This window comes from Colletes gigas, unplaced genomic scaffold, assembly GCF_013123115.1.
Source record: "Colletes gigas isolate AHSC1104 unplaced genomic scaffold, ASM1312311v1 Colletes_gigas_Sc00006, whole genome shotgun sequence".
NCBI lineage: Eukaryota > Metazoa > Arthropoda > Insecta > Hymenoptera > Colletidae > Colletes > Colletes gigas.
In genome coordinates, this window is record NW_025106635.1 from 2,229,970 (window position 1) to 2,248,737 (window position 18,768).

General features: G+C 42.5%; 1 protein-coding gene across 8 annotated transcripts in view; it reads right to left on the bottom strand.

Annotated features, from left to right (window-relative positions):
• LOC122395825 (disks large homolog 4) overlaps positions 1 to 18,768 on the bottom strand; it is a 292,810-nt gene that overhangs the window by 263,758 nt on the left and 10,284 nt on the right. For all 8 annotated transcript variants that reach the window (XM_043393710.1, XM_043393714.1, XM_043393711.1 and 5 more), the window contains exon 2: positions 8,962 to 9,098. In XM_043393710.1, coding sequence (XP_043249645.1) covers positions 8,962 to 9,098 — 137 coding nt within the window. The remainder of the gene's footprint in view (positions 1 to 8,961; positions 9,099 to 18,768) is intronic.

Here is an 18,768-nt window from a genome sequence, read left to right on the forward strand (position 1 = left end):
AACGCGGTATCCAAGGGAAATGGGTTTTAGCCGAGTGCTACTATAAATTCCATTTGTCCCGTTGAAAACGGTAATATATCATGGCTTCGGTACCGTCTTACGGTAACCGTACATCTGGTTAACCATACGCGATTATGCAAAAGCTTTAAATCCTTTGCGCGGGTGTTCTGGCGTACAACTTTTGTCCTGGCAAATGTTATACGCGCCCCTAAATCAGCGACATCCGTTTGATATTTGTTATTCCAAAAACACGATGCCTCGATTTTTTCCTAATTTCACGATGTATCGAATTTCAGTACCACGGGATGATGAATCGTTTCGTCCATATGAAAGTCTCGCAAAAAAATTGTTAACTTTATGGGATCTCAGGCGTAAAAAAAGAAAGGGAAAGAAAATAGAAATGACTAACGGCGACCAAAAGTAGTTTTACAGCGGCGTAGGTGGGAATTGAAAACAGGGCATAAATTGTAGCTACGTGCCCACCCATGGCGTCCCTTGCAAGAAAGCAACGATACGATATTTCACGGATCAGAACGGCCATTCGTGTGATTTACGTCTTCTTAAGCGCGCCACCGCGAATTCGTGAGTATAATTCGTCGGTTTCGTAACAGACGGCGACGAAGCTTTTGTTCTTATTTTCGTGCCAATAAAACGGGACCGCGATCGGACAGAAACGAGAACAGAGGAATTACGGAGGCGAGAAAAATGTTCATTTTTAATCCAGCATTTTCTGCAAACCCCTCGAAACTTTTAATCCGGTCAAAGTATTTTTGTTGTTTTTGCTGCATTAGTTTTCAACTCGTGGATGATTTTACTACCATTTTTTTGAGTTCCTGGAATACTGGGCAACTCGCGATTAAAGGTTGTTTACCGAGGGTTTTACATCTTAAACCCAGTTATTTATGATTCCAAGATGTTGATATAATATTTTTAAATAGAAGTTACTTTCTTTGGAATGTGTCAGTAACTTTAGTTTCACTGGTTTTACAATCACACTTCATTTCCAGCAGAAATGTTGCTATATCGCGCACGTATCGATCGAATCCCCGATGAGATTCCCTGGTATAACATTTCAATTGTATTTCGGTTTCTACATGGAACAACGACGGTAATCCACGGTGGTTCTAATCTCTCTTGATTCCCAGACAATAGTTTCAGGTTATGTACTCGTGTTACATAAAGCCGATCGAAATAACAGAAATCACGATCTTCGAGCCGATTCCTAGTCTTCGGTTCGCCGTTGTATATTCATTATAAAAGAATTGTCCCATACTTGAGAATTAAATTAATTTAATTGCACTTCAATGTATTTTCTAGCCTTCGTTAAGATTATCATAACTTTTGAAATATTGGATATTTTTCTCCCCAAAAAAATCGTGAACGTTCCTCGGATATAGGTCTAAATATGTGTGTTTAAGCACGATACAAAAATATGTCGCCGTTTGCCTCGAAAAAATAGCGCTCGTGGAATAGCCCCTTAAGAGACACCGACACTTTAATCTTGTCCCGACGTCCCTGAGCCCGTCTGGCCATCGAGCAGTCGATTCTTCCGATTCGCGGCGGCGTGGTAAGAAGAAATAAAGGAACCCTTATCGATTCCGGTGGTCTCGCGGGAAATCGGCTGCCGTTTCGTGGCCCCCGGTACCTGCGGCGGGCGTGTAACTTTAGCGCGGGCGCAACGAAAGGGGTCGCCGAGTCGAAAGCACAATTTTCCATTATACCGAGTGCAGCCCTCTTATCATTGCCGCGCATATTCCAGCGCCGGCGGACAGCTGCCTTCTGCGGAGTAATGGAAAACAAACAAGGAAAATATCGCGCGTATACAGCTAGGCCATTACTCCCCGACGTTCTTTCCTTCCCGCGACCTCCCCCCCGCGGAACCCATCTCTCTTTCCGCGCGATCGAATAGTTTAAACTTGGTTTTATGCGCGACGCCCTGGCCGTATCGTAAATTTCGCCCGACGGACGCCCCTGGGATGAGCACGTGCTCGAGTGCATCGTTCTATCCAGATAGCGGCCTTTTTATTATTCATCTTTTTCATTCGGCAGTCACGCGCGTTGACAAACGCCCACGCGACTCGTCCCGATGTCCGGCTCACGCATGATTCTTCGCGGGTCTTCCGGTCGTTCTGAACTACTGAGGACCCGCTGGTCTTGATAAAAGATACTATACATCCTTAAGAAATCGAACAGTAGGAAAATGGTACTCTTGGGTGTCTTATGTGCTTCGAAACAACCCCTATTTTCTCTCAAATATCTACGAATTTATTTGTTATATTTCTCTGGAAAGCTACAGTTTGTTCGAAGACGAATATCGCGAGGGAACAAATGACCTAAAAATGGAAAAAACAAACTGTGATCGATACAAGTATCGATTACCCGAAGCCTCACCGAGTCAGTAATCCTCGTGAAAGTATCAGTATCGAAAACTGTTTGGCAAATATATGCTATTTGTTATCGAATGCTTTAAGCACACATACGGGATCTAAATCACATTACGTAGTATTCAATCACTATATATAATCATGATAATAATACGCTTGCGGGAACATAGACGGGTATAACAAGCTCGCCCCAGCAGTCCACTTGATAATTCATTAATTCGAAAGCCCGTGTATAGCGTCGTGTTTGAATTGCAGGATAAATCGAGGCGAAACATGTTTATTATTCAGAATTAATAGGGAAAATATAAATTACAAACGAGCCCGTGAGTGCACGCGTATCGTTGTCAGGGTCGCGGAAAAATCTCGACGTCTAGGTTCGATAACGATCGACGTAAATAAATTGGGATTTATCGAAACAACGTTTACGCTCCCTACGCCTTAACGATGTGTTTAATGTTACGCGTACGAGGGAGGGTACCTGGATGGCGGATGGTTACGACGGTTAAAGTGCTCCGAGAGAAATTCGAGATCGTAAAACGAGCACGTTCATCTCGCTGAACGGCGATCAGCGACGCGGTTAGAAATTTCGATAGTTCGCGGGCCACCTCGAAATTACGATCGTAGTCGACAAAGGCAACCGTTGTTACACAACAGTAATTAACAAGCGTTTAATGCGCCATCGAAAGTTGTTTAACTTCTGTCGTGTGACCCCTGTGCTTCTGAACGCGGTAAACAGTTACGGCTATATCGCCGAAACGACTCGCGTTAACGTTTACCCACACGTGTTTTATCGCTACAGCCTCGAATAATTGCAAATGCACTCGTACTCGAATCTTACGAATTTCAAATCTTTCTCGCGGACGGGAGACTTTCCACGCAAGTTGACTCTCAATTCTACGAATGGAAATTACTTTTCTAGTCCAGCAACCTTGCATTTAAAGGGGGAGAAATTTGCGTAGCGATTTTCTCCCTGGAAATGATAAATTCGTAACCGTGAATTACTGCTCGATCGCGGAAAGAAACGTGTTAATAACGTCGAACGGGATTTAGCACGGTTGACAGCCACGCGAAACATTACCGAAGTAAACCACGTTCGCTAATTACGCATGGGGTAGCTAATTATGCGAAAAGTGCTTTAACGCTGCAGAAATCCGACTACGCGGACCTAATTTCCAGCTTAATTCCGCTTCGACCGCACGAATTGTCAATTACGATGAGTTATAATAAAGCAAAATCCGCAGTCGCGATTGGCTTTTCGACGAGCATACGTTCGAAACGGAGAAAGCGATCCGTGGACAATCTTTTTTAATGGTATTTTGTTTTTTGTTTCATCCGAAGTGTTTCGACGCGTCCGAAATCGGCTGGAAGTTTCGCTGTTTTGCGACGAAGTGCGTAAAGTGAAAAGTACTCACGGAAAATTGAACAATTTGGATGCACTTTGTGGCAAAATTGCTTATGGCTGCTCGCGTGGCTTGAAATAGGACGTCAAAGGGACCGACGCCTGGTCGAAATCCTCTTGAATATGGAGCACGTAGAATGCGTCAGGACCACGGCCAATCCAATCAAACCTCGTATGACATGACAATACATACTTGACTGTGTACCGCTACACATTATAGCTTCTATCGCGTCGGTACTTACGACGGGAGAAATAACTCGCCCGTTTACGATTGCATTGTTACATCTTTGTATGCACGTACCAAAAAAAAAAAAACAAAAACAATCCGTTCCAAAGTCCCGGTGTTATTTACATTCATATTTTTCCTCGAACGGTCAGTTCAATATTGACTCAGATATTTTTTCAAATTTCAAAAAATCTGAATATTAAAACGTTCCGAGTTTCCCAAAAATTTAAACAAATATTTGTTACCGAATCTACTATTTGGAACGCTTGTGATTCGTGTACACTTTCGTCTCGCATTTTCCAGCGAATTTACGATAATGCGGTCTCTTATCGAGTCATTTGCGCAGCGTATTGTTACATAAATTTGTTAAAGATGCAACGGATGTTAACGAAAACGTAGTGTTGTCGACGCGCGAAATCAATATGCCGAATAATGCTACTGCATTATGTATACGCCGGGGAGGCATTTCGTAACAAGCAATTATTCATAGTCGATCAGGCATTCGCATTTTCCGGTACAACACTTTGCGGCGGTATTATTATTCCTATCGGACCGAGTGTGCTCTAAATCTTTCTGTAAATACGGCTATTTTTAAACGTTGATAAATCGCTGGTAATTGCACCATTACAAAACGAACTCTACACAAATATATAAAACATTTCTCGCGTTTCAAAGCGACAAGCCCTCCGAAAAAGTCTAACGCTGCCAACAGCTCGATTAACGGATCAAATGTTTAATATTACGCATATTTTCTCAAGACAAACAATCTCAATAGTTCTGCAAGTATACCACGTGGTATCAGAACTTAACTTTAGCCAAGCACGCGCGAAGAATCGCGTCCTGCGTGGAATTTCGAGGCGAGTTCCACGCACAGGACCAGCTCCACGAGAGAAATTCTTCATAATGGATGTTATGTGCCATCCGTCTGTGTAAGCAACGAAAACCATTCTGTTCTCTGGAGAACGCTTAACATCCCTTGTGCTCGCAGGTGAGAACCATCAAGACTCGTTCGCTCGTTTGTTCGCCGCTTGTATACGCGTCTCTTTCCAGGCGCAGTTTCCAAAGCGACGACGGGCTTCGTGCCCGTACAACGGGATCCCTCTGCCGTGAAATAAACGCGTAGGAACGCGAGCGAATAAATTTTTTAGCCCTTTTGCCCGCGCGATCCGCCCCGCCATCGTACCCGTAGCCATTCGAAATCAAATTAGCGGAGAAAGGAAACGCGACGCGGGAAATATATCAGCGAGATAACTCGCGGGGAAACGCTGCCGTAAACACTGATTTGCATGATCGCTATTAATGGCCTTTTCACCGACGTTTCGCGACCCCTTCTTACCGCCACACCACTTTCGCGAGATTTTCTCCAACGAATGTATAAAAATTTTTTAACGAAAAATATTATCCGTTCGAGTCCTTCCAAACGCATGGCTTTCGAGGGGGATCGCAATTTTATTATTCTTTTTTGCGAAAAGTAATTCAATATACGGACTACGATTTTCTTTTATATCATCATTTTGCCATTTCTGCAATGAAAGAATATTGGAAACGTTATTATTCTGTACATTTGATACCCCGGATAAAGTCTCAAAGAATTTCGAAGGAGAAAAAAATATGCTCTGTTGGACTTTTATAATTGTCAGATATTAAAAAATTGATTTCGTGCAATTTCTCTTGAAAATACCAACTGCGAATGTGGAATGCGATCTGTCTGTCGGTGTCAGTTTTCGAGAAAATCGAGTTTTATTATCCGTCGGCGCATACGCGATGTACTACTACTTGCCTGTCGCGTCCGACCAATATTCGTTATTACTACTTGCATGGATATTTAAATCGACAGTGGTACAGTATCGCCTTTCCTACCTCGTTCTAGCTATCGAAAACATTAAAATTAACGGAAGCTATATAGTATTACACCGCTACCAAAGTACAAAAGGAATCAGCAAGTGGAAATATGAAATAATGGTCGGACAGGTCCAGAGACGTGCTCGAATTTGAAAGTCGATTTCGACGGGAACGAAGCCTCGCAACGAAACTATTACGCCGTAAATTTTCAATTTACTTTTTCCACGAATCATCCCCCGGTCGCCGGTGGTGGTCTCGCGCGAGACATCGTGTATATTCTTCGGGTGGAATCTGTCGAGCAGCGTGACTAATGAATCCAGCAGCAGGTCCGGGGAGAAACCTCGCGTCTCCTTTCCTACCTTTTTCATCTCTTTTCCGGCTTCTCATCTCTCAGCCACCCGTAATGGCCAACGCAATCAAGATCCCAGCAATATCAATAATTTCACGGGTAATGCGGTTCTCTGAGCGTAAAATGCTTAAATCCTTGTCGCGACGTATACCGTCGCCGGAAAGTACTCGGATCATCCGATGAAATAAAGAAAAATCTCGCGGCGGTTACGTTCGCTCGACTGGCCCCGTTCGATCGCCTCTTTCAACGACCGGGGCTTGCAGAACATATCGAGTGGACGCTTCGTTCCCCGATATGGGGAAACTTTCTTTCCACGGGGATCTATTTTGCTCGTTAAAAAGAAAGTGGAACGTTTTAAAAATTACTGTATTAAGAAACTAGCTTTAGGAATCTGAAATTTAAGAACCTAGTATTTGAAGTATTTATAACTTAAATAATAATTTCCAATTTTAAACATTTGAGATTCATGAATGTTCTGAACAATCTTGTTAGAATTTTTATTCCATAATATCTCTTCGGTTCTATAAAAATTACACACAAAAATACCAACTGCTCTTCCAAGGAGAACGATTATGAATATTGCTAGGCAGAATATTGGACTCTGTTTATCGATAGTTTCCGTGAGCATACTGGTCGGAGAATAACCGGGCACGAGGCGTGTTTGTTTAAATAAAATGTCGTCGAAAGGTCTCTTGGTCGGTATTAATTAAATCCGGACGATCTATCAATTCGAAAGGCGTGATCGCGGGCAGAACGATCGAAACCGAGTGGATCGTGGCGTCGAGGCGAGCGAGACGTGCGCCGCATCGTAACAGCATACCGAGCGCGACTCGCGATTTGCAATCGTTGCACGGTGCATCGTTGCACCAGCCGCGTCACGTCGTCGATCGGCCACGACGACACGCCGCACGATGGGGAACCGTGGAACGGGAGCAATTAGCAATTAAAATCAGGGGCTCGGCGATTGATCGGTCTAGCATGATACCAGCCTATCCCACGGGCCAATCGACTCTTGGATTATAATTACGGGCGCTAATTGCGCGGCACCTGCCTACCCGCCCCGTTTACCCCCACCGCCTTTCCATCTCTATCAGAGAGCAGCGGCGTGATTGGTACTCGATAGGAGCGGTTAAAATATTCCGAGAATTTCATTTCCGTGGACGGGGGTCTTCTACTCGTTTTCTCCCGTTTCCTAATTAATTGGTCGATTCGACTTTGCCCGGAACGCTCGAGGATCTCGAGACGGGAAGACGCGCGACGCTGTATAATAATTCGAGCAAACATATCGTCCTTCGATTTCATCCCTGCATGCTATAATTGAATTTTCATTGTATCCAAGTTTCCGTGCCGGGACAATGGGGCTTTATTTGAAACGATTCTTTCGCTTTTGAACGTTGTCCAAGTTTCGAGCGAAATTTGATGCAGAATCATTCATCGTGAATGCAACGGCGACGTAGTACGCGCGGTCATTTAACAATGTCTCGTTGACGATTAAATGACGTCACGGGGGAATGACTATGCTCACATCCACGGTAATGTCTGCCCCCGACTGCCTATCATGTTACAACGCGGCAGCATAAGCGGGACTCGAAATTAGGCGAGAATCTAACTCCCTCGCGATAAAATTATCGTAATATTTTTCCTTCTTAATATAGAAATCTTTAAACGTGTAATTTAATAAACGAAGGACACCTTATAATTTTTTAAATATTGTATCGTGAAGTTTTGCTAACCATTATACCTTGCGAAGTTCCTTCTATTGACTTCGACACTCGACGAATGGAAGGGTTAATCGAACGATATCGATCAAAGGTTTACTTCGTTCTTCTCCGGGGACATTCCTCGAGCGGTAACTGGGAGAAAGTTTGGCTGTCGACTGTGTTTCGGGGTCCAGGGTCGCGTGGCGAATGAAAAGAGCCTTTGCTTCGTTGGAATTTTAATAAACGTTCGACCGCGACGGGCGACACGAAAACCAGATTCCAGGACAGTTGGATCAGTGGCGCGTAGCGATTGTGTTTTCCCAACCTTTTTTGGCTTTCGAGGTACGAGGATCCCCCCGAATTCCTCTTTTTTCGACTCCCCGGAAAACCCCAGAGCGCCGTTCAAAGTTTCTCGAGAATTGCTTTCGCTTCCAAATAACTCTTTACTAAATACTAGAATTTTTATTCGTTCGAGAAATTGCCCTTTCGGTCGAATTTGATCGAATCAGTTTTGTTCACTTTATTCTACCGTGTATACAATAAAAACAATTTTAATTTTAATTCCTTGAAAAAGGGGAAATAGCATTTCCTCTGGGAAAGAGAGCAGGTCGATACCGTAATCCCAGAATCTTATGGAAATCAACGAACACGAGGGTTAATTAGGACAAAAATTGCTCTGTATACAAATTGCTGAAGAATTCAAATTGGACATGCAAGAACCGTATACTGAACCGAAAAAAAATGTAAAATATATAAAAAAATTGCCCGAATAATAAGAATAACGGAAATAAATTTTAGTCACAAAAATAATACGAAACTAATTACCAAAATTTTAGAGAGAAACTCGAAATATTTGAAAGCAGTTTTCTCGAGAAACGGAGACGTGAAATTTGTTGGAAAATCTCGTGAATTCTCGAGCATAGTCACTGGCGGCGCAGCCCTAAAGGGTTGACGGGTACAGGCGCCCCTATCGAGTCGGTATTCCCCCCACCGCGGAAATGATAGAGCCTCGTAGCCCGCGTGAAATATCGAGGCAAATATATATTTGTAACTGAACTCACGTCGTTTTGAGCGAAGGTCGGCGTAATTGGCCCATCGCTGGCTTCCCATTTGTCGGCGATCCGGATCGTCTCCGCCGTTTTCTGCTGAACCGATTTCGACTCGTCGAGCAACGTCAGCTCGTAAAACTCCTGGATATCTGCAACAGTCCGGAAAACGGGGAAGTCAAATTAATACGCTCGAAACGGTTCCCCTCTTGACGTCGATTGAAATATCGTCGTATTTACAGCTTTGTCTCATAATGAAAATTCCCGTTCGACGATCTTGCCATCCTCGGTGCATTCGATCGCGATCTCGGCAAAGAAACCAATCGATAAACGATAGAATCGAATAGAACGACCCTGAATTCAATTTAGATTCGATTTGTTGCGTTCAAGCTCTTACTGTCGTCGTATATTAATATTATTATTCAACGTTACTTCCGTTGTATGGCATCGTTTGTCAGATTACATTTCCTGATATACGATTACATGTAATCACGCTCTAATTACTGTCGCAAGGTCATTACCGTCTAATTACGTCGTAATCGTCATCGTAAATCTTTAAAGCGTGTAATAACTGTCTAGCTATCGTGTAATTACCGCGTGATTATAGCGCAATTACAGTGTGATTACGTGCAATCGTATTGTGGGAAATGTAGTCAGGCTACATGTTGCTCAATTATGTGTTTATGTATGAACGTTTAGAAATAGGTTTGTAATAGCATTTAGTTGCAAAATAAGGAATGTAATCTTCACTGATAATGTCACAGAATTACTTTTTAGCAGAGAGAATAGAATTGGTTATTTGAATACTGTAAAATTACAACGAATAGTCGAACCAGTTCGTTACGTCGATTATGAAAATATTATGACGGAGAAAACAGAGAACTATAATTTAGTTTCATTAACGTTCCCACGGTCGTGACTTCGACTTGTCGCCGTAAATAGCAAACTATGATTAAGTCTTTTCATTACATCGTTAACGAGAATCGGAGTTGCCGCGATCCTAATAAGCAACAAATAAGTAAGAGCAATTTAGCTTTATTAACTTCACCATCAGCAACACGTTGGATCAATATTATTCTACTGATGGCGTGTTTGTTTCGGTCGAATTAGCTGCACATTGTCGGTAGTTAAAGTTAATTACAGCTAGTTTCGGTATTGTGTCCGGGTAATTTTGGTATATAACGTAACGACATAACTCCGGTATTAACTTACGAAATTACTCGCGGGAGGCTAGCCTAATAAGAGATACTCCTGAGGGCGATGTTTCAAAGTAGTCGCGGAATACCGAATTATTAATCCTTTGAAGGTATTTCGAATATATTGCGAAAATTAAAACGATCTGAATTTTCAACGCGAAACGACTGCTTCCTGAATAGGCGGAGAATTCTCATTTCATTTTTGACGTAAACTTGCGCGTAATTTAGGCGATATTTAATAATCGTTTCGGGACCTTCATAATTTATAGCGCTACCTTTGAAGGGTACCAGTGGTTCGGTCGAAATGTCGAGTTTAATATCACGTTCTAATGTTTGCAAATTGAGTTGCTCGCTATACCAACGAATTTCCCATTCTTTGGACTCGAAAGCATTTAAAATAGGCAATTTGAAAACTGTCAAACTCGTAGGTAGTGAGGCTACGACGTCGAGGCGAAAATTATGTTTCATCAAATTTTATATTCGTCACGGACATCATTTGCTCGAATGGAATACAACTAATATTCAGGTAACATAAATCGAATCATTATTATTTAACAAGCATGCTGCACGTCAGCGCGTTGTTATAACTTTTGGCTTCGATCCGTTAATTATCGAAATAATGAATATCGGGATAATAATCGTCGAAAGAATATATTCCCACGCAAATAGCCGTAGTCGTTAAAATCGCGAGACGCGGGAAACAGCGCGCGAAAACTGGAGAAATTTGAAAAAAAAATAATTATTAAGCGCCGGGCGACGAGATCGTTGGAAGTTTTTCAAGATTTCCCTCACGGGCGAAAAAAAAAAAACTTCAAACTACATTTGCGACCACACGTACCCGGCCGTTAAATGCCGAAGAGACCGCTTGTTATTCGTCGCGAAAAATTCTACGACTTTAATTAACGTCCCAACCTTTTTGTCACCGCGAACAGAGGGAGCACGCTGGAGAACGGTGGCGGCCCTCTAATTTTTCGTTTTAATTCACATTTAATGACATCCTCTCTCCCCGATCCCGCGGCGTAGGCATCTCGTGGCCGCTATTTACGCGACCAACAGGAATCTTTTCCCTCCGTCCACCCTCAGGAGTGTTCGCGGACGACAAAGTAGAGTACTCGAAAAACCGCGTTCCAAAAGTTAAGGCTAGAGGGCTGGTTTTCAACTCAGGGGGGCGTAGAGCAAAAATGTCATCGCGAATTTCGTTTCGACACTTTTCATATCGCGTTATCGAGGACTGAAAGGATTTCGACGAACGGTTTCCTGTTTTACGGGAACCGGATCGTAGAAAGGCGGATAATTAATGCTAGCCGTGTTCCTTTTCGCTTCACCGTTCGAAACGAAATGAATTCGACGCATCGATGAACAGGGATGCAATTCCAGGGAAACCGGGAAACCGGGAAACAGTTTTTTCGTCGAATCGTATTTACTTCGTTTCGAAAGAAGGGATACGGGTAGAATATTTGGGGAAATTGTTTTAATGAGAAATCAGCGAGACGAGTCTTCTTTTATGGTGTACTGGTTTCGATCTCCAGATTTCTGGAACGGAGATGTAAACTGTGATCTCATGTCGGGCAGAACGTTAGTGTTATTGCGTTATACATTTTCAAACAGCTTCCCGATTCCATTGGCATACAGAACGAGCATCAATCCGAGCTGCTCGCGTCGTTTTCCCCTATTCACGGCACGCCTTCGAATACGATTCGTGAAACGTATAAGTATTACAGGAGATATTTCTCACGGAGAATGCAAGAAATATCGAAAACTTATTTCAATCTCTTTCTTCCCTCTTTTTCGACCTTTGCAAACGTGTCCCCCCATGCCAGCGACGCGAAACGATATGTAAAACGCGCCGGGAATTCATTCTTCGGTCAGCTGTTGTACATGCAAATCGTTATCCAGACTCAACTTGTTCTCCAAGTCGTAAAAAAACACAAACTAAACGTAATTCATATCGTTGTATATCACGATACGAGCGTCCCCTCGATTAACAACGTTCCCGTTCAATATGGCCTAAATAGTTTTCGAAATCTCGAATTTACGCTGTTTCCGACGTGTTTGCGGGTGATACAGATAATAAACGTAAACACGCAGCATTCCACGTGTCAGCGAATATTCGGCGCCCGGAACGTTAATAAATTTGCGTAAATATTTACTCTGACATAATTACGTGTTTTCAACGGTGCCATGACACATAATTACAATGAACGGTGACCACTACTAATACGGGAATATTTCCAGGAATTTGTCACGCACACTTTTTCTCTCGAGCACCTTTGAAATATTTCTTGGATATTTACACTAATACTCCAATTAAACGACTGGAATTATTACTAGACTCGAGAAATTCTATGTCCCAATAAATTACAAAAGTGCAAACGTAACTAAAATTAATCAGACACTTTCGATAACTTAATATCTCTGAAATAGTTTGCTGACAAATTAAAACGTCGACGCAGTATTTAGTGGAATCGATGCATCGTCGAAGCATGGGATTACGGAGAGGAAAAATTCGTCGCGCTGGACCAAACACCATCGGTGAAAAAGGAAACAAAGCTAAAAAAAAAAAAACGGAAAAAAAAAACTACGACATTCTGAATTTCACGGGAATTTTTTTCATAGCGAAGAGGCTTTTTCCGCCAATTTATTCCGCGCGTACCCTTTCCCCGACAGCGTGTCAAAGAACTTACAGTTACGCGTTCCCGGCAAAAACATCGTCGCGTAAACGAAACCGTTTCCGCTAATTTTTCATCGCCTCTCCGGCCCCTTTCTTCTCGTCGTTTTGTTTCGGTTCCCTCGGCCCAAACAGATTCACTCCCCCGGCAAACGCATTTGTCGCTTTGAAGTTTACTCGACTCCGCGTTTCGCGCTTAACATCGCCTACTTTATCCTTCCACTTCCTTCTCGTGAATTTATTCCAACGCCGCGGGGAAAAACGTTTTTTCACCGGCAACGAGAATTCGACTTAATTCGAGGCCCCCCCAAGAGTTCTTTAAAATACGAAGCTTGCAATTATATTTGAAATTAGGTAGTTTCTCGATAATAAACTGTAACGTCTCTAATTCGTACGATCAAATAGAAAGAACATTCAAGTAAATGGAACAAAGTCTAAGTCTGAAGATTAATCCTGGTGAGGGATAGGAGGATCGATGTTTGATCAACTCTGACTTTAATTTCGGAGAAGGGAGAATTCCGTGCTGAATTCAGCGGTTCTCCAGAAACACTTTCTGTTTACCATTATGTCCGACAAACAATTACACTCGTTCGGTCCTCGAAAGCGTTCCATAAAAAGCAATTCCTCTCGAGTTTCTAGCACCCGGAACGACCAGGTAACCGCGCTCCGGCCCCTCCTTTGCGTCGTTCTCGGCCGCAAGAAAGAAAAATAGACCGCCATTGTCCCTTCCTTCCGCTATCCACTGGAGCCCCTCCTTTATCCATTGTTTTCCTTTCCGCGATTCCGTCGTAGAAAAACGGAAGGAAAGCGGATGTAAAGCCGTTCCGCGGCGACTCGCCACCGGAGACCGATGGCTTCGTTCGACCGTTTACGCGCGAAATAATTTTTAATTTTCACCCAAGGCCCCGGGGCCCCCGTGAAAGGGCTCTAACGTCGTCGGTCGCGTTATCTCGATTTCCTTCTTTCCGCCCTTTTTTTTTTATCTCCGTTTTATGCCGTCCCGCGGACAAAGCCAGCGAGGCCGTTCAAGTTATATACAGAAACGGGCGTATCTCCTATGAACAGCCCCCACGGCTTGGTGTTAACGAGCTCCAGTTTATCGTCGTCGTCGTCGTCTTCGCGAGACGCCAGACGTCCTCACGGACCGTCCATACCCGTGAAAATTACCTCTCGTCGTTTGCTCGTTAATATTAGAAAAGAAAACGAAACTACTTTGTAAACACCACAGTGTAACAAATAGAACTTGGACAAATTCATAAGAAAATTAACTTTTCATTTGTACAGGATGTTCGAGCACCACTGGGAAAAATTTTAATACGAGATTCCAGAGACCAAAATAATTTTTCCAGAACTATTTGAAATTAAAAAAAAAAAATTATTTGGAATTAAATCGTACATTAAGAGGTGGAAACATTCTCAAGTTTCCACGAATATCATATTATCGAGTAAGCCCTCGAGACTGGTAGACGTGACTACTTTGTCAGGAAAGAATCGACAAGATTCGGTGAACTTTCCGAAGTAGAAGTCCGGACGAAAACACCAGGGAACTTCTTAATTTTGTTTAAAGGGGCTCCGTGATCCCGCCAAGACGCTCGAAAAACGGAGACAGCGAAACAGCTTGAACTATCGGGCTCCTTGGTAGCAACAGTAATTAAAGCTCGGTCGCCGCGATACCGAGAGGCACGCGTTTAATTAAGAATCTGTAACCGCCGCGTCTCGAGTGGGCATCCAATTAAAGTTCCACTTATTATCATCTGATATTTCGTGCATTTTCGTTTCTGGACACGCGTATTATCGCTGTTCGCGACGGAAATTTCCACCCGCGCGACGTGCACTAATTTTCACGCCGTCGAAGCTGTCGAAATTACTTATGGGGGCCAAAGTTCATCGCAAGAGTCTAACCCCGCGAAAGTTAAAATCGCCACAAGCCACTTGGGTGGACGGGCTGAGCTGCAATTAGTCTCGAGAAACGAGACCGCCATCGCGCAACAATGCCATTTCTGCGGCCTGTTCTCACGCTTTGCGAACGATTATCATCATAAGTACTATTTGATGTCGTTCAGTTTTACTTTTAACCCTTTTATACCACCGTTAAATAAATTTTCAATTTTCTGTATTAGTTCTGTTAAATATTTCGGGTATCAGAATGTTTCTAATGAGAGAAAACCGTGACATTATTCACGAAACTGAAAATCTATGGGTATAAAAGTTGCATTAACTTTGCAACCTATTTAGTGGTGTATTTGTATTAATATAAAAATGTGTACGTGCTCGAACATGGTTGAATTTCCGAAACTCGTGTCGTTTGAAGTTTGTTATGCGATGGCGAGTTGCTAAGGTTAATTTAAAGAATCGCCCTCGACAGACCGAAACTTTTCTCGTTTGCGGAGATTAATAAGTTCTCCCAGGTATACTAAGCTGATTGCAAGGTGGTCGGAACCAAAACAGCTTATATTTAATTCGATGTGTTCGCCGCTACTATTATTTACAGCTATTTACGAATTTGTAATTTTTACTCTGAAAACGGAGACTTGAAATTTCGAATCGCGTTGGAATAATAGATTGAAACGGTTGGACGAGTGAATTTTACGTTTCTTCGAAATTGGTAAGATAAACGGTCCCCGTGGAATTCAACCGACTATTATCAAGAACAGAGAGGATTGTCGAATTTCGAGACTCGACGCGTGGGGGGCAGATTCGCCGACGTATCGTCGCTTTCGTATGTAAATTACGGTCGTTTCCCGAATACACGCTGCTCATTCCTCCACTCGTAAACGCACAGCCAGAAAAGGGAGACGCGATACGCGTAGAAATAGCTCAAACTTTCGTCTACCGCGACCGAGGGAGTTGAAAACCGCAACGAATACCGGAGATACCGAACAGAAAGCACGGGAAGACAGAGGATGGAAGAACGAAATTATTCTACCTCGCTGTTCCTCGAAATTTTCGTATTTCCATATTCTATACCATCTACAATTATCAACCAAAATGGTTTTGGAACCTTGTTGAAAACTCACCCAATTCTACAGAGGGTTTAATCCTCTCTAGGATTAGGTATAAGTTAATCCTCGTACATACGAGGCTCTCGAAAGCTACGCAAATCCAAGGGAAGAAAATTTTCCCTACAAGCTTATTATTTTTAAATAACATTAATTTTTTTATTAAATAATGACACAAGAAAGGAAGCACATCGTTTAGTGGAATGAAATACTGCTTTCTATGCTATTTTGTTATTAAAAGAATCCTCTCGCCAGCTTGACAATTTGTAACAGATGAAATAGTAAATTTTACTGAAATAATAATTAATGTCGAATGTTTGCCTTTGTTGAGAGGGTTCGCGGAAAGCTGAAGACTGAGAAACACTGGATTATGTAATTATGTACAATGATCTTGTAGGAATTTGCTGTCGCGCGCAGCGGTCCTCGACGAGCTAGTTCGTTGATTAGATTCATAATTACTTACAAGCCCGCTACCCGGCGTGTCGCTGAAGGTAAGCCGAGAAAACGGGTCGAAGAAAATGAAGGGTGCGTGGAATAGGGACGGGGAAGACGAGAGAAACGTGGGGACCAAAGAACCGAGAATAATAGGGAGAATCGACGCGAGATAAACTCCACGTCAAATCGCTTCTAATCCGTTTCATACACTCAACGACCAAAATGATAAGACACTATTATATAACGTACATTTTACAGTGTCACTGAGACACGAAGGGGAAGACTGGGTCCACTAGAATAAAAGGTACTTAATATAAAATAAAGGTCAGTCGATTTATTATTCTGTAGAAGTCTTATAAATGAACGTTTGTACTTCAAAATAGTACACGATTGAGCTAACCCGATGCTGTAATTTTCGGGTCATACTTATCATTAAGAATGCAGTAACAATTTCCATTTACGTCATGATACTATTACTTGTTTCGAGGCCTACGATCCGGAGAATGAAACCGCGGATTAGAAGGCTCACACGCGACTTTCTTAGTGTGGATTGCGTGCGGCAAAAGGTTGAACCTGAACAGTGACGAATCGCTTTCCAATTCCGCTTCCTTTCTTCCTCATCGAAAGAGGAACAAATTCGATCGCCGGTCCAATTCCGTTATTTACTCGCTACCCGAGCGTCGTTTTCGATCAGTTTCACCCCGCTTTCCAGGAAATTAGCCGCGTTTCCCTTTGCCACTCCGGGCTCCGAAGGGATTCCCATTGTCGGGGCTTTTCGGCTCTCCGGAGTCGAAGCTTGCTTGCTCGAAACATCGAGTTTAATGCGGCAATTCGCCACTACTCGGAAACCCAATAGAACCTATCGAATACAAACGCGACTGGTCACGAATCAATTACACCTTTTTCCCCCGATCAACCAGCTCGTCTCGACTGGGCGAACCCCCATTGCGCCTTACAACGCGGATGATCGATATTATACAACCGTGGATCCTCTCCGAGGGGCCCGAAAATACTCTAACAAGGTGATCGTCGCTATTTATTGACACTGTACCTACCGCGACCGGTCAAATGACCGTTTTTAAAATTTCGTTTAGAATCTCTAACACACAATGTTATTTTAGCGCCATTTAACTTCACCATTTTTCTTATAGTACACGTGCAATGAATTTTACAATATTCACTTCTATTCTTATTGTTTCTTTTCCGAGAAAAATACGACTGGTTGAATGATTTATAGTCTTTTGTAAAAACTGGTCAAAATTAGGTCAAAACTCTGGTTAACTTCCTATATAAATAGGAGATAAATGTATAGCAAAGACGAAAGGAGAAAATTTTCAGTTTCCACTATCTTAAAACAGTCAAACAACGCGTAGTAAAAATCATAAAACTTTAGATGAGTGCAGTTTCGAAACTACTAGTGTTTTATTAATAATTGAACCACCGTTGGCAGCGGTGAAGCTTCCCCTTTAAAGTGGTTTTTGAATTTTGACGATCGGACTTTCCGTTTTCGAGATATCATCGTGTAAAGACAAGCGTAATTTTTAAAATTCCGCTCGCCGCCTTACGAAAGCCTATTAAAGCGTATTAAAAATACTAAAACTTTAGACGCGTGCAGTTCCGAAACTACTAGTGCTTTATTCATTTTTAAGCCACCGTTGGCAGCGGTAAAGTCTCCCCTTTAAAATGGCTTTTTGTTTTTGTCGATCGGACTTTCCGTTTTCGAGATATCGTAATTTATGTAAAGGGGTAATTTTTTTAATTCGACTATCTCTGTCTCCGTCTTACGCGCTCGGACCTCCTTGTCGCACGTTGACCCACTGACCGAGTGACCGAGTGACGTCACGTTTACTATTTACTACGGTCACGTGCGGTCAACGACCTTGACAAGGCCGTAGTAAGTTCATTGACCACGCGACGTATCTTCGAAACTAGCCACCGCATCGACTCGAAAACTAAAATCGCTATATCTCCGGAACTAATAAAGCTATCGACTCGTACAAACGCTCATTTTAAAGGGCATTTCATCCCCTATCCAATGACTATACTTACTACTATAATTTATGTTATCTTCTATGTTTATTTTTACATTTACTTTGACTTTATATACCTTCGAACTTCGGAGGCAGATAAAAGTGATCCATTTTCAGTTCTCGTCTGTAAGTGTCGCGATTATATTCGAGGTTGGTCCAGAAACTCTTTCATCTCGAGACCTAACTACTCTAAGAAACTAAGAAACATTTCCATGAATCTTTGTTTTCTTATCCATTCAAAATTAAATAATAACTAAATAACTCCTATTGAAACTAATGGTCCTATAATAACAATCTCTCTATAGTATACATCATGTCGAGGTTATGTGTATTAAACCTGAAAAGAAAATTGTATTTGGCAATTGTCGTAAGTCTAAACGCGCCTGGCCATGCCAGCGAAAGAAAAGAGGTAAAAGAGAACGGACCTCGCCAGCGGGGAAGTGTCCTTGACAGGCCAGTTGGCTTGACGGTTACTTTAGTGCTCAACTATACAC